The sequence below is a fragment of the Didymella exigua genome (assembly GCF_010094145.1).
Source record: "Didymella exigua CBS 183.55 unplaced genomic scaffold M421scaffold_21, whole genome shotgun sequence".
NCBI classification, from domain to species: Eukaryota; Fungi; Ascomycota; class Dothideomycetes; order Pleosporales; family Didymellaceae; genus Didymella; species Didymella exigua.
The window spans coordinates 33,445-47,355 of NW_022984795.1; the positions used below are offsets into that span (position 1 = coordinate 33,445).

At 54.3% G+C, this 13,911-nt stretch overlaps 6 protein-coding genes across 6 annotated transcripts in view; 3 read left to right on the top strand and 3 right to left on the bottom strand.

Moving 5' to 3' along the window:
- M421DRAFT_209033 (uncharacterized protein) overlaps positions 1–144 on the top strand; it is a 673-nt gene extending 529 nt beyond the window's left edge. Inside the window, exon 2 of the mRNA XM_033588204.1 lies at positions 1–144. Within this exon, the coding sequence (XP_033446773.1) occupies positions 1–44 (44 nt within the window). The 3' untranslated portion in view covers positions 45–144.
- A 585-nt stretch (positions 145–729) lies between these two features.
- On the top strand, positions 730–1,764 carry M421DRAFT_93787 (WLM-domain-containing protein; the record flags this gene model as incomplete). The annotated part of the gene is made up of 1 exon (XM_033598145.1): positions 730–1,764. The coding sequence occupies one exon, from the start codon at positions 730–732 to the stop codon at positions 1,762–1,764; it is 1,035 nt and encodes a 344-aa protein (XP_033446774.1).
- A 485-nt stretch (positions 1,765–2,249) lies between these two features.
- On the top strand, positions 2,250–5,304 carry M421DRAFT_93788 (uncharacterized protein; the record flags this gene model as incomplete). Its single annotated transcript, XM_033598146.1, has 2 exons — positions 2,250–2,493; positions 3,239–5,304. The coding sequence occupies 2 exons, from the start codon at positions 2,250–2,252 to the stop codon at positions 5,302–5,304; spliced, it is 2,310 nt and encodes a 769-aa protein (XP_033446775.1).
- A 1,160-nt stretch (positions 5,305–6,464) lies between these two features.
- Positions 6,465–7,035, bottom strand: M421DRAFT_6807 (uncharacterized protein; the record flags this gene model as incomplete). The annotated part of the gene is made up of 2 exons (XM_033596473.1): positions 6,465–6,700; positions 6,795–7,035. The coding sequence occupies 2 exons, from the start codon at positions 7,033–7,035 to the stop codon at positions 6,465–6,467; spliced, it is 477 nt and encodes a 158-aa protein (XP_033446776.1).
- A 696-nt stretch (positions 7,036–7,731) lies between these two features.
- Positions 7,732–10,904, bottom strand: M421DRAFT_67277 (GPI ethanolamine phosphate transferase 3; the record flags this gene model as incomplete). Its single annotated transcript, XM_033596388.1, has 2 exons — positions 7,732–10,693; positions 10,741–10,904. 2 exons carry the CDS (start codon positions 10,902–10,904, stop codon positions 7,732–7,734), a joined length of 3,126 nt encoding a protein of 1,041 aa, XP_033446777.1.
- A 319-nt stretch (positions 10,905–11,223) lies between these two features.
- Positions 11,224–12,520, bottom strand: M421DRAFT_422507 (uncharacterized protein). The gene is made up of 2 exons (XM_033593183.1): positions 12,314–12,520; positions 11,224–12,199 (listed from the first exon to the last, which is right to left on the bottom strand). The coding sequence occupies exon 2, from the start codon at positions 12,040–12,042 to the stop codon at positions 11,563–11,565; it is 480 nt and encodes a 159-aa protein (XP_033446778.1). The 5' UTR covers positions 12,043–12,199; positions 12,314–12,520; the 3' UTR covers positions 11,224–11,562.
- Between the last annotated feature and the right edge of the window lie 1,391 nt (positions 12,521–13,911).

Sequence of the window (13,911 nt, forward strand, 5' to 3'; positions counted from 1 at the left end):
TGTGCATAATCAAGTCTGATATCTGTGTGCATAATCAAGTCTGATATCTGTGTGCATAATCAAGTCTGATATCTGTGTGCATAATCAAGTCTGATGTCTGTATGCATAATCAAGTCTAATATCTGTATGCATAATCAAGTCTGATATCTGTATGCATAATCAAGTCTGATATCTGCGTTGGTTGGGCTTGCCATGACCACTGACCAGTCACATTGTCTGAGGGCGATATGAGCATGTTTACCTACATTGGTGAGGGCGAGCAAGGAGCTGGGACGAGCGGAATGTACAAGCAACTACCAGAGCAGACGCGAACAACAGCCCGAGCCCACTTGAGCGCAAGTGCTCAGGCTCTCAGGTAGCAGGGAACCCCAACGTATTGGGATTAGCTAGACAGCAGTCGCAAGAACTCAAACGTCTCTTCATCACGTTGAGAGGCTCGCGCCTACCGAAACACCTTGGGGCAGTCTTCTTTGGTTGTAGACAGACAAAAATACAGCACATGGCTCTATTTTCACAGACCATGCTGTCTCGAGGTCGGACTTTACGATGACAAATCTCCGTGGCGTGGACATGGAAGCCTCGCGAACGTCACGACAGACCGAGCGCCACAACTAATGGTCAGCAACCAGCTGCGAAGCTTCATATCTTGATCCCCTGCTAACAACTTCACTTACACACATCATAACAGCTTATATCGCGCCGCCTCCCCTCCCCAGAACTCCCGCCATCATGGCTCCAGACATGCCACACGCCAATGCGACCGCCGACGAGATCCAAATAACGTTGACACACCACGGCAAGCCAGTCACATTGTCCTTTGCGCCTGATGCCACGATATCGGATCTCTCGGACAGGATCGCCGAGAAGCTCTCCATACCGCCGTCAAACCAGAAACTGCTCGTCGGCGGCAAGTTGGGTCTACAAAAGCCGCCGTTCAAGAACCCTTCGACACCTGTGAGCGAGTTCAACGCTAAGAAGATCACACTCATGGGCAGCACAACCGCTGAAGTTTCAACCCTCAACGCCAGCATATCCGCCGCGTCCGCGCCTCGGATGCCAGGACCTGTCAAAGCCGCAACGCCTGCGCGCAACACAGATTACAAGCGACTACAAGAAGAAGCGCAATATACATTCCACACACTGCGGCCGCTGCCGTACCTTCCGCGCCCAGAGCGGTCGTTAGCCTTCCTCGAGCGCCTTCGCGATGATGCCGGCATCAAAGCCGCTATGCGCAGCCACAAGTTTAGTGTGCCTTTGCTCACAGAGATGGACCCTGCCATGCACACTACACAAGAATCTCGAACCCTGGGGTTGAACCGCAATAAAGGTGAGGTCATTGAACTGCGCTTGAGAACGGATGCGTACGACGGCTATAGGGACTATAAGACGATCCGCAACACGTTGTGTCACGAGCTTGCACACAATGTGTGGGGTCCGCATGACCGGAATTTCTGGAATCTGTGTAAGCAAATTGAGCGCGAAGTCGCGAGAGATGACTGGAAGAGTGGAGGAAGGAGCGTTGGAAATCAAGAATACTATGAGCCGAGCGAGGAGGAGATGAACATGTGCGATCACGGCGGATGGACGGGTGGAGAATTCAAGTTGGGCAGCGGAGGAGATGGAGCGACGCTGGCCAGCAGTGCCGGTGGGAGCGTGGCTACGGGGAGCTTGGATCGAAGAGAGATACTTGCGAAGGCCGCAGAGGAGAGGGCGAAGAGGGCGAAACAGGCAGATGATGAATCTCGAGGAGCTGGATCTGCATAGCCCCACGCTTCTTGATTTCTTACTCTCCTCAGGCCCTTTGTCCATCTGTCTGCTTCCATGGTCGTACGTATACCCTCATCAATAACGAAATCCTGGCTCAAAAGAGCCGCCCGTTCCCGCATCCGTCCGCTTCCATTTCATTATCCCATCTCTTTTTGCTGCAAGAGCGTCTTCTAACTTTCCACTGGATTGGATCAAAGCCAATCGGACGCCATGGAGCCGGGATCCCGCACGTCACCCATTCAAGCTACCCCACAAACCTCGGAACTTCCCCAGACCACGCTAGTCGATCTTCTCCGCTCCTCCGCTAGACATCACGTCGTCTTCTTTGCTCTGCTATTCTCCACCCTCCCTTGACATTCGGAGTTTGACAAGAAGCTTCGCGGAAAAGTCCTGTTCCAACATCACTGTACTCGTCGCCGGCAAAGACGGTGTCCTTAACAAGACAAACACCCATCAAATCAAATCAAATCAAATCCACCACAATGGGCCTCTTCATACCCTTCGTATTGGCACTCGCAGTCTTCTGGCTCGTCATCGGCATTTACCTCGCCAAGTTCTTCGCCCAGAAATACAAGGGCAAGCCATGGAGCTCCAGAACCGTCGATTCGCAGTTCATCTACGGCAACGCACTGCAGAATGATCGGAGTACAGGGGTGCACAGCGGAGGTTATGGACAGGGTGGACAGCCTGGGGGGTTCAACCAAGGGTATGGAAGGGATGCTATTAGTATGGGGCAGTTTGGTCAGGGGAGGATGAAGGGGATGTGAGGAGCTGCGGAGGCGTGCAAGGCGAATGCGCGAGGAGGGTCGAGATTGACCAGAGCAATATTGTACGTAAACTGCCTGGCACAGCGGCAAATCTGACGACGTTAGTGCTCAGCGACAAATGGTGCCTCATCGAGCGCTTGAATCTCGCACGCAAACACACCACCTCCAAACATACCGCCTCAACACATCTCAGAGGCACATGTCATCATGAATATCTTACTCTACTTTCTATGATTGTCTTCAAACCCTCTCGGTTCGTTTTGGATTCCGCCTTTGACCGGAGGTCCTCGTAACGCAATGCCTCGGTCCAGGACGGGGCAGTGAGCGAACGCACTGAGCGCGTGATATTTGCATCGCCGCCATCGCACAATTATGAATTCTCGCGAGGTACTGCCTGAGTGAAGACTCTCTTCTACATCATTTATGTATCTCGTTTGCAGAAGGTCATCACTCTCGCACAGCTCTTTCTCCGACAGTGTCATTGGGTCACTCGAGGTGAAGCAGCGCCTTCACTGTCCCAACCCTTGGTGCAGCGCTGGTACCTCGACGTCATAAGCTCCACTGCAATCGCAGCGTGTAGCCGCTTTCACTCGCACTTTATCTTACATACAACAACAGCTGTCCACCGCTACGACGACAGTCCGTAACCATACACAGCTTTCCAGCTCAACGACAGCAATTGCTCTACTGACGAGCTACCACAGCTACACCACTACTCTACTACACTTGCAAAGAACCTGCTGCCTTCAAGCTTCTTTTACTTCCAGACTTTGGTGTTTGTTCATGTTCTACCACTACTACCAACGATTCTTATCACAACACCTTCTTTGTACCACGCACTCAATCACAATACTCAGTGGCCATGTCTGCATGCAACTCATTCACTACTAAGGCTTCGACTTCCTACGCTCAAAGTATGACATCCCCCATGAATGCACCGGAAGCTGTTACTAACACACCCCACACAGCTGCTGTGGCATCTTCTGCCCCAACGCCTTCCATCATGAACGGCACGCGCCTCTTGCGCAACTCTGATGCGCGCTCAACTTCTGCCATCAAGGCTATCATAAGCTTCCTCTTTGAGTGTGTGCAGCTGCCTGGCTTCTTTTCTCACTACGCTAGCTTCTTCGCTGGTTTCATCAGTGGCGCCCTGGGCGGCCCTGCTCTCTACGCCTTCTTTTGCCGCAACCAGTGCGACCGAGCCAAGTTTAAGCTCGCGGTCCACCATATCCTCTGCGTTATTCAACATGGTCCAGAGTACAACGCGTTACTAGGAGATCCTGAGAAGTTGCTGAAGCGTATCGATGCTGAGGTGATGCGTCTCGTCGACAAGCACCTCACACAGAACGAGGCTGCCCAAGTCACCAGAGATGTCAAGCGCAACTTCGCCCAGGCCGCTGTCGAAGAGCCAGCCCATAAGCGTGTTCGGCAAAACGAGCGTGACGTGGTGAAGGAGTGCATGGGCCCGTACCTTATGCCTGCTCACGAGCACTCTCTTCGTGGCTTCATCAAGGAGCCCATTGCTATCCAGCCATGCGACGACGACGAGCCAATACCAAAGCCGAAGTCCATCTTCGACATCAAGTCGTGCCCTCCTTTCGGCACTCCAGAACCTCCTCGCTGCGACTCACCTCTGCAGCCGGACGCGTCCTTCGTTCTTCGTGAGCTTGGGGTAGAGGACGACCAGATGGACATCCATGAGGCTGGCCCCTCGTCTTCTTGTATCCCTCATGTGCCCTTGCAACTCTTCGGTGGTGCTTCATGTACTCCTGCCACCCTCTCGACCACTCCTGCCCCTCAGCAGAGCATCCTCGCGGGGCGTGTGAATCTCTCCACGCCCGCTCTTGACGAGGATGACAACGGCTACGACAGCGAAGTAGACTTCACGCTATCTCCTGAGCCTGCCGAGCGCGCGACCCAGGTCGCTGAAGGCCTTCAGGAGGTGGGCAACCCCAAATCCACACCCCGTCATGACCCGAAGGCTGGGAGCTTCGGTCTCGACTACGATGGGGACATCTACTCGTCAGCCGACGATGAAGCCCTCCCGGTCCCTGGGGCACCGCCTGTGAAACGCATGCTCGGCGGTAAGAAGTGCTTCGGCACTCAACTTTCCCCAGTTTCAGGCTCGCCTTCGCAGGTGGGAGGGCTCCCGGCTGGGCTTTCGTTGACCAACTGGTCGACGAATGCAGAGCTGGAATTCTCCAGCTCGGGGTCTGAGAGCGAGAAGGGGGTGGCTTCTCCCGCCGTCCACATGGCTACCCAGCCGGATTTGGAGTACTCTAGCCCTGGCTCTCCTGGAGCCATGACAACGCCCCACCACTCTCAGGCGGTCTCCCCCGAGTCGTCTGCAGCAGCCGCCCTCGCCCAAGAGGAGGTCGTCTGCGCGTCCGTGGAGGAGACTGGAGGTCCCAAGACCCCTGAGCCAGAAATCGAGCAGGAGAACGTCACTCCCTCGCCTCCCTCCCGCAAGCGCAGGTCGCCCTCTTGCTCTCCCTCTTCTACGCCCAAGCGCACCCGTATCACTCCCCCACCTCTCTCGGGGCAGAAGGTTCAGACGCCTTCGCCCCACATCACCGCCTCGCCGAATAAGAGGCCGTACAAAGCGGGTCGCGGCCGAGGTTACACTGGCCCTGGCCAGGTCGTGCGATACCCAGCGTCAGCTGAGCCTGCGGTGCCCGAGACGCCCAGACGCAAGAAGACGAGGACTGCGGCCAAGACACCTGGGACGCGCAAGTCATCGCGGCTGGAGGAGAAGATGAAGGCCGAGTAGAGGAGGAAAGTGTTTTCAACCCGAAGGTGTATTTTCAGACCTGAGGGAGGACGTCTTATACAAGCGGAGTAGACCACTGAGCCTGAGCGTGGCGGTGCCTGGCCTTGAGACACATATGATGGACCCCCCCAGTGGTATTTGGGAGTGAGTGGTGGAGGACTCAGGGTGGTGAAGTGCTCCCCAGTGGTATTTGGAGATGGTCGGCGTTTTCAGCTGCTGTGTACCTGCGGGTTGTGGAGTTGAGTAGCATCTCCGCCTTTCTTCGCGGCCTGAGGCGAGCCCACTCGCTGTAGCTGTCCGCAAGGGCGCTCTGAGTTGGGTGAGCTAACATAGCCGGTTGAGGGTGGATTGAAGCGAAAGACGAGGCGCGTGTAAGCAATATGGTGGCGTGACGGTGATGAGGTGGGGGAGATGTCTGCGCCAGGTAACTCCTTGGTGCGTTTTGCGATTTTGTATGGTGGTATAAGAGGATGAGGAATTCCCTTTGTAAGATGTTTTGCTTGGTGCGGTTCTCTTCTCTCGACGATACTCCCACACTATCTTGCGTAATGCTATAGACAAGGCTTTCGAAACCCAACAATCTTGGCTATCTGTGATTTCTGCTAAGTCTCAAAAGAGGAGGAGTAGAACGGAAAAGCTACCAAGCGTGCGCGAGACCAAGAGTAGGAGTGATTAGGCGGGAGAGGAAGGGTTTAGAGACCTTGACGAAGGGGTGTTGTGCGTATCGCAAGCCAGAGGTGGGGCACGGGCCGTTTAGAAGTGAGGGAGGTTGCTTGATGTTCATTGTCTGTTTACCCACTGACGGCAAAGGGGGGGGGGGGGGGGGGGGGGCGAAGGCTAGAAACGTAAGAGATGTCAATAGATGATGTATTGCATTGAAACCAGGCTAGCATCGGTGTGCTGCTAATGGCTTTGGGTGAAAGAGGCGGAGGTGAGCCTAGATGGATGCTGACCGTTCGGAATACCCTGAAGGAAGATGCTGCCCTTACAAGGGTATGATGAGTGCTCAAGGGATGATTGAGTCGACAGATCAAGTCGTATAGCTTGTCAGAGAAAATACTGCCGATAAGCGACCTGAGGCGTACATCAGCGTCGGGACAGCATTGGAGAAAAGCCCATGCGAACTCAATAAGCTCATTCTGCTGTTTTACACGGCTATCTTAGCTGTTAGCTAGTTGCTGCAGTAAGATGATGAGGTCGCCGAGGTCGGTGTCAAGCGAGGAGCCGTATCCATCGACATCATCGAGGCCCATTATCTGAGTGATCATGGTATCAAATTTGCTCCTGTAGTTGTTGAATACTTCTCGAAGACGCATGATCGTATTGTGAATTTTTGTAGGCACATGAACAAGGATTAAATCCCATTGATCTTGTGAAGCCTCCTCTTTTTGCGGACCTGACCATGTTAGCTTCACACTGCGAGTTCATGTTCGTGCTTAATTCGGTGGTGCACAGCGAAATGTTGCGCATTGCAACTTGGAGATCCTGACTGAACTTGCGAACCTGACCGTCGTGCATCGTATTCGATGCACTGGAGCGACTCTTTGAGCCAACGTAGATGTGGAGGGGTTGAGAACTGTCTGCATCAGACAAGGAGATGGCTCGTCCCAGCAGACGGCTGAGCCTGTCCTTGAATCGACCTTTCAAGCTGAGCGTGCCTTTGAGGCCCACCACTGGGTTATCGTTGTTCAAATCACTGATGAGTTCGTCCTTCGGCATGATCAGCGGCATGATCACGATTGACGTTTTGAGTCGGTGAAGAAGTCGGAAAGTCGACGTGGGTTTGTCGGACTTTGATCGCGGTCAGCCTGAGAGTGTAGCATGGCAGTGGGTGTCTCTCATCTTTGTTTATTTTCAAGCAGATCGATATTTGCCACTGTTTCGATGACCTCTTAGTTCGGCGCCTAGACAAACATGCAAGACTTCAAAAATTCTGATCAGTGTCTGCCGTACCAGAGAAGTACTAAGCAAGTAGTGATGTCTCCGATGTGAGGACAGTTAAGGAAGCTCTCCGCTCGCAAGATTCGCAGTCGTTGAGTGGGCCCCCGAGGGCGTAAGTTGCTCAAAATTTCAGTGGCCGCAAACGGCGTGTGTCGTGTGGTTGTGTTGGAGGAAGGGTTGGCGTTTTGCTGAGGGAAGTATATAAGTAGCTGCTACAAACGGCAGGCGCGATGGGCCTGCTACCTTTACATTGCAATAAGCGCTGACGTAACGGCAGCCGGAGCGGTCTGAGAGCGGACTGGAATTTCACGGTGAAATGAGAATTAGGAAAGTAGAATAACGAAGAATACGCTTGGTGAAAGCGGGATCTAGATAGGTTGGCGAGATGGAGATCTCGATGCTACACAAAATGGAAAGCCGACGTAGCCGCCGTATGCAACTGCAACACCATGATCATACAACACATTTCCCACATATGTCCCTCATCTATGCAAACCCAAAGACTTCAGCAACACTGATGATACTCATCCGCGCACCCCACAGCCCCGCAAAAATCGCCACTACATCCACCACAAGTAGCGCACTAGCACCAAGCATCCACCTGGGGCTAAAGATACGATACAGCATGAGGTGCCTCCTCAGATGCCCCGCCCATACAGTTGTCGCCAGATTCACAACGGCATAAAATAAAATATGCGTGGCAATTGCCTTTGCAACCGTGCTGAGCAATCTTTGCTGCTTGGGGTTTACCTTCCACAGCACGAGCGCCGGGACCGCAACAGCGCAGAGGATCTGGGCACCAAACGTATTCAAGATAACGATGATGGGCGTCCACGGGTAGCGAATCGACTTCAACGGGATAAAGGCGGACTCCCATTGTATGCTGGACAGCGTAGCCTGGTGGCCGGTCTTGAAGTAATGGAATGAGCCGAGCAGACCGAGGACGACCGGACCGATGGAAGACTGGCGCAGGTTGTTTGTGTCGATGATTTCGAAGAGGGAGAAGAGCTGCCAGACAAGGATGCCGATTGCGCCGGCCCCCATTGGTTTCTGGAGGAGTGCGACCGCGAGGTACCAGATGGTGATGAGAAGGGCGTAGCGGCTGCCGTGCACGTTTGCGTAGCCGTGGACGATGATCTGTTCGTTGGATTTGCCTTCGTTGTTCATTTCGATGTTCAGGAGCGGCTTGGACCAGCTGTAGAGCCCGTAGCCGATGCCGAAGGCGAGGAGGAGGACTCCCTGGGCGAGCGCTTGCTTGGAGATCTTGATAATGCTGGAGAATGATGGGTACCAATCGCCGTCATCGGCGGCGTCGAGAGCCCAGTATGCGGCGCTGAGCATCAGGCCAAAGCGGAGGACAATGCCAATCCACATCACAGCCATATTCTGGTAGCTCTTGGTGCCTTCGTAGTAGCTCTTAATGAACGTGGGAATGAGAAGCGCAGCGACGGCGGGAATGAGAAGCTGCCACGGTGCTGAAGTGGTGGAGAGAGCAGAAGCGTAATATGTCGACTTGCAGTAGGGCATCTGCTCTTCGCGGCAAAGTCTAGAGAAGCTTGCAACACGGAGGAGAACAGTGAAAAGGATCGAATGATATACACCAAGAGTGCGATCGGACATGTTCTTTTGTCGGAAGGAAGAGATTATGGCAAGAACGCCAAATGTTGTGAGAAAGTGCAGGAGGATCTCATCTTCCCAGATAGTGAACGAATTGGCCGCGAAGCCACCCGAAAGAGAGACGGTAAAAATCAGACTGGCCCACCCCCAAATGTTATTGGGCAATAGAGAGCTAAGACGGTCGCGGAACGAGTAGAACGCTGACAGCACACCGATGATGCCAGTCATAGCTGCTGCGAAGATTACAGTGTGATCCTTCGGTGTGTCTGAAAGGACGAGCGACGCAGCGAAGCCGAAGACAGCACCGAGCACGCTGCCCAAAAGGCCCCTAGTGAAGAAGACAGGAGTGATCTCAGCGCGGTCGCCGACCAGGCCGCGAGCATACAGCGCCAGTAGAAGAACGCTGAGTGCCAAGATCAAGACACCATTGATCATGCGGGGCACGTCGAATCGTGCCCAAAGAGAGCGGCAGATGCGGAGATTCTCCTGCTGGTAAGCAGCGAAGGCCTTGTAGGCAGTCTTCATTTGTTCACCCTTGGCTGTGCTTCCACCAAAAGACATGCGCTGAGAAACAGCAGCCCAGGCCTCGTTAGCAGCGGGCCAAAGGGAAAGCGAGCTGGAGAAGACACTTTCATCGAGACCACGGACGTGGGCATACTCGCCTTGGTAGCGGTGGATCTGGGCGCTTGCAAGACGGTTGACAGTAGCCAGGTTTTCGATATCGCCGCCCTTGGCGCTAGTGAAGGCTTCGTCGATCGGCTTGCCCAGGTTATTGAACGGGATAGGCAGACCAAGGAGCAGTGACAGAGTGGGCACGAGATCGATCTGCGCAATCGACCTGTCCTTCGCATGCGCAGGAGGGAGTGCGAAGGAAGGGTCAACACGGCCAAAGTCGCCCTTCTTGGAGTACATCCAAAGGGCAGCCTGGATCTCGTCGTCTGATTCACCGCCATGATCTCCCTTAGCATCCATGCCGTGGTCGCCCATAACAACAAGCAGCGTATCGTCATCGAGCTCCTCGATCATGCGTCGGAAAACAGCATCCATCTCGTTCAGCTTTGCTGCCATGGCAGGATGGTCTGGGCCATAACGGTGTCCTGCGTGGTCCACACCCAGATAGTGACCAAAGATGACATCCCACTTTGTTGAGTTCTCTCCCTTCAAAAGGGGGAAGATGTGCTCCGTGACACCATTGTCGACCGTGTGCAGATCCCAGACGTTGAACGAATCGTAAGCGTGGGTGAGGTTCGGCTCGAAGTATCCAGGGAATAGCGCGTGCCAGGTGTCGTCGCCCAAGTGCACAACTGTCTTCCCAGCATCCTTCAGTTGTGCAATCAGGTTATCCTCGTCAATGGCAGTACCCGCGAAGTTACTTCCAGCGTCGACAAAGGTAGGCAGTGTGCCAGTTGTGAGTCCCTTCAGTCGCTGCAGCGTCGTCGTCGGCGGGTCTGCGATGAAAGGTAGGAGGAACGCATTCTTCGGCGACTGCTTTGCGGTCTCATAGAGTACAGGAAAAGCGTTGTGGAAATGGCGCGGCGCGATGTTCTTCTCTGACGAATCAGCTTGGACAAGGTCTCCCTGCTTCTCGAGGTCCACAGGCTGGAATTGGGCGTCGAATGGGACGGTGAAGTCGTATCGCAGCGCGTCTACGATGACCACAATGGCCTTGTCATACGTCTTGGGGTGCCAGCACCCTTTCCCTGCGTTTCCCGCTACGTATCCCTTGGTGAGTTCAATTGGCGGGTCGGCGCATTCGGATTTATGTGGAAGGACAAGGCGCGTGAGAAGAAAGCCGGTCGTAAAGAGGTATGTGCCCAGCACGTGCAGGACGCTGGTGGCTGTTAGCTGTGGACGTCTGTTTGCACGCGGAAGTCGTACAGGATGAAACTGAAGAAAGCCACCACAATGCCATGTTGCGCCTTGAAGTGGACCTCACCAGCCTTCTTAGCCGTCCTGACATCTGTGACAGTCGCCTTTGGTCCGCCCAATTGCGCTTCCTCCGCGCGCTGCTTTTCCTGCTTGACCTTTGCTTCTGCTTGCATGTCCTCGATGGACGTGAACATCTCCCCGCTCTCCATTGTGCTGTCGAGGAGCTCAGTGGCCCAGGGTTCAAATTGGCGCTACAAAGGGGATGTTAAAGACAGGTAGAACCCATGGGTAGAAAATGACGTTCTGAGCTGCGATGTTTTGGTTTGGGTGGAGACATGCCGAGATTGATGCGGTTTGCAAGCGTGGGTCCAACGAGGTGCTCCAACGCACGAGGCGCAACACGAGTCTCAAGTTTCTCAACATGGATCTGGCCTACAGTTGTAGTTCACGGTGTTTCAGGGCGCAACGTCAAATCACACAGCGGCACACATTGCTTGTTCATGTCAAGGTTTGTATTTGCTCTCTTGCTGCACAGCTACAGACGCTCGAGAGATGGGCGTAGCATACATTAGAAATAACAGTTATGTAGAGGACATAACCTCAGCGAGGCGCCGGCCAGACATGATGGGTATACAGGCCAGTCAACTCCAAGAAATTTACAAGTGGCTCATCGCCATGCCTTGCCACCCAGACAGGTGTGGCATAGGCTAGAAACTGACAATCAGCGCTTTTTGCCGTCATCAAAATAGATCATAGCCAAGTGGCTCAAAGTCCCGTGGTGCCAGACTCGTTGCCGCAGTCGGTCGGGTCTTGACTGTAGCAGCGCAGAGCTCAGGCGTACTCCTTGTTGTCCTTCTCCTTCAGTCCTCCGATGCGGTCGAGGTCAAGCGAGTCGAAGCGGTCTGACGAGTCGCGCTGGTAAGGAGGCAGGTCCTCGTTGACAGGCTCTAATCCAACGCTGTGCTCGCCGACGCGGACAACGACAACGCGACCGGACTGGCGCTTGCCAGACTCGTCGACCTCGTCGGGGAATGTGATGCGGATTTCAGGTACGGGGCTGGTGGGCGAGCTTGCTGCGCTGTTCATGAGGTCTTGCTTCTCCGAGTAGACGACGACCGACTCGCGACCCTTGCCGGGCATAGTGATTGTAAGTCGGCGGCCTGACTGTCTCTTCTCGTAGAGAGGCAGCTGTGCGTCCTGCGCGGCTTCTTTTCTGGCGCGTCGGACGTTGCGAAGCCAGATGAGTGCGCCCATGAGAACCAGGGCGAGAACGACAAGAATAGCCAGTGTTGTAAGAAGCGCAATGTTCATGTTGTTCGGGCCGTCTCCACCCTCGGAGCGCGCAGTGAGGTTCTTAATGTTCATCATATTGCGTAGTCTGCGGTAGTGTTGAGGTCGTTATGGCGTTTAGATGGCGTTCCAGATGATGCGATTGTACAGTAGTGAATAGTGATTATGATCGTATTCGCTGTCTCCATGTTAGCAATGCTCGTATTTCTCCGCAAAGCTAACCGCTCGTATGGTGTTTAGTGCACGGCTTGGCGGATGGGATTGTGTGAAACCGGAGAGGACGGGAACCCACCTGAAGAAGCGCCGTCGTCACCGGAGATAATGATGGGGAATGAGAGACACAAGGTCGAATGAACGTACGCAAATACTGCAGAAAGAGTGATGCAGTACCGCAAGGGAAGGTTTGTGTCAGTGGGCAGGACCGTGGGAGGAGCAAGGAGGTCGGCAGGTTGAGAGGGCAATAGCGCTCTTTAGTTTTGTTTGGCGCAGGGTAAGCAGCCTTATTCACGGTCAACGCAAGTAACAGTGGGGCACAACGCGTTACACTAACTCGAAAGACCCTGGAAGCGCGGCGCTAGCAAGAGGTCGTAATTAATGACGGCAGAGTCTGACCAGTCGTCCCGTTCCCGGATGTCGACGCGCTGAGGCTGTCCAACAGTTGCGCGACGAGGAAATCCAATGGATCCTTCGATGTCTTGTGCATGATCTCCTTTTGTGTAGGATCGAGCACGGGGTTGTAGACGGCCAGCGAACGTCGGCCTTGGAGATGGCCAGGTGAGGACAAGTGCAAGGGGTAAGACCAATCGGTACCTGACTAGTCAAAATTAGACTGGAGGATTGCTCTTGTGCCAACGATCAACAATGGTCACGCAATAACAAAACACCCAGCTGCGCTTGCTGCACTCGCTGCCTTTTGACTTCTGGAGGGCATTGCCTTCGGCGTCTCTCGCTGCCTTTCTGCCCCACGAGACACTCCACGTTTGGTCTCAGCAGTGACGGTTAAGATTGCGGGGATATGACAGCGGCGATGGCTGAGACGAACGACGCGCGTGGATGCGGGATCTGTCAGGATGATGCTGAACAATGGCCCAGCGATGCGCGTTGAGACGGCAATATGGAATGCGGGGCGTGGAATCATCACTTGCCATTGTCGAAACTTGACGAGAGCAGGGAACGCCACGTGCCAGTCCATTGTGAGGGCTCGAGGTATGTCGTCAAACAAACAATGGTCCTCCGTGTCTGGCCTGACTGATCCTGGCAGCTGTCTCTTCGCCGTCAGGATGCTCTCGAAGTGCGAAGGCACCGAACGCGCTCGGACGTCTACTGCTGACACAGGGGATTTAATCCCCGAACACCGTCAAACGTCTACACTGCTTGGCAGCACCTTGAGACGCTACAGCGTTTGATGCCTTACCAACCATGCTCACGATGGCCGATCCGGTGGTGAACACATGCGACAGTTGAGCTCCTGAGGCCGCTCCACTTCACGAAGGTTCCCACACGCCCACTGTGAGGCCAAGAAAACTCACGTGCGTACATACGGCTGCACCCTGCATGGATTTGCTGGCTGTACCACCACAGCATCCTCATCGAGCAGCTAGAGGAGCGGTGAAGCTGCAAGTATTGTGTTTATTGAGACCCAAGAGCGGAAGAGAGGTGAAGATCGCAGGCAGATAGGTAGGCTGATCCTAGATCAGCCGGTGAAGGACCAGCTGGATCGGAGCCAGCAGGTTGCTGTGCATGCCATGGCGCCAGCGCAGCACACGTGTGCACATAGAGGTGGAGAGCGGACGCGCGAGAGCCGACTCGCAGCCTCAATAGGGACTGTACAGTACCTACCTGGACTCTGCAAACAAATCCGTGATTGCATAAGTCAGGTTCAGTGGAGCT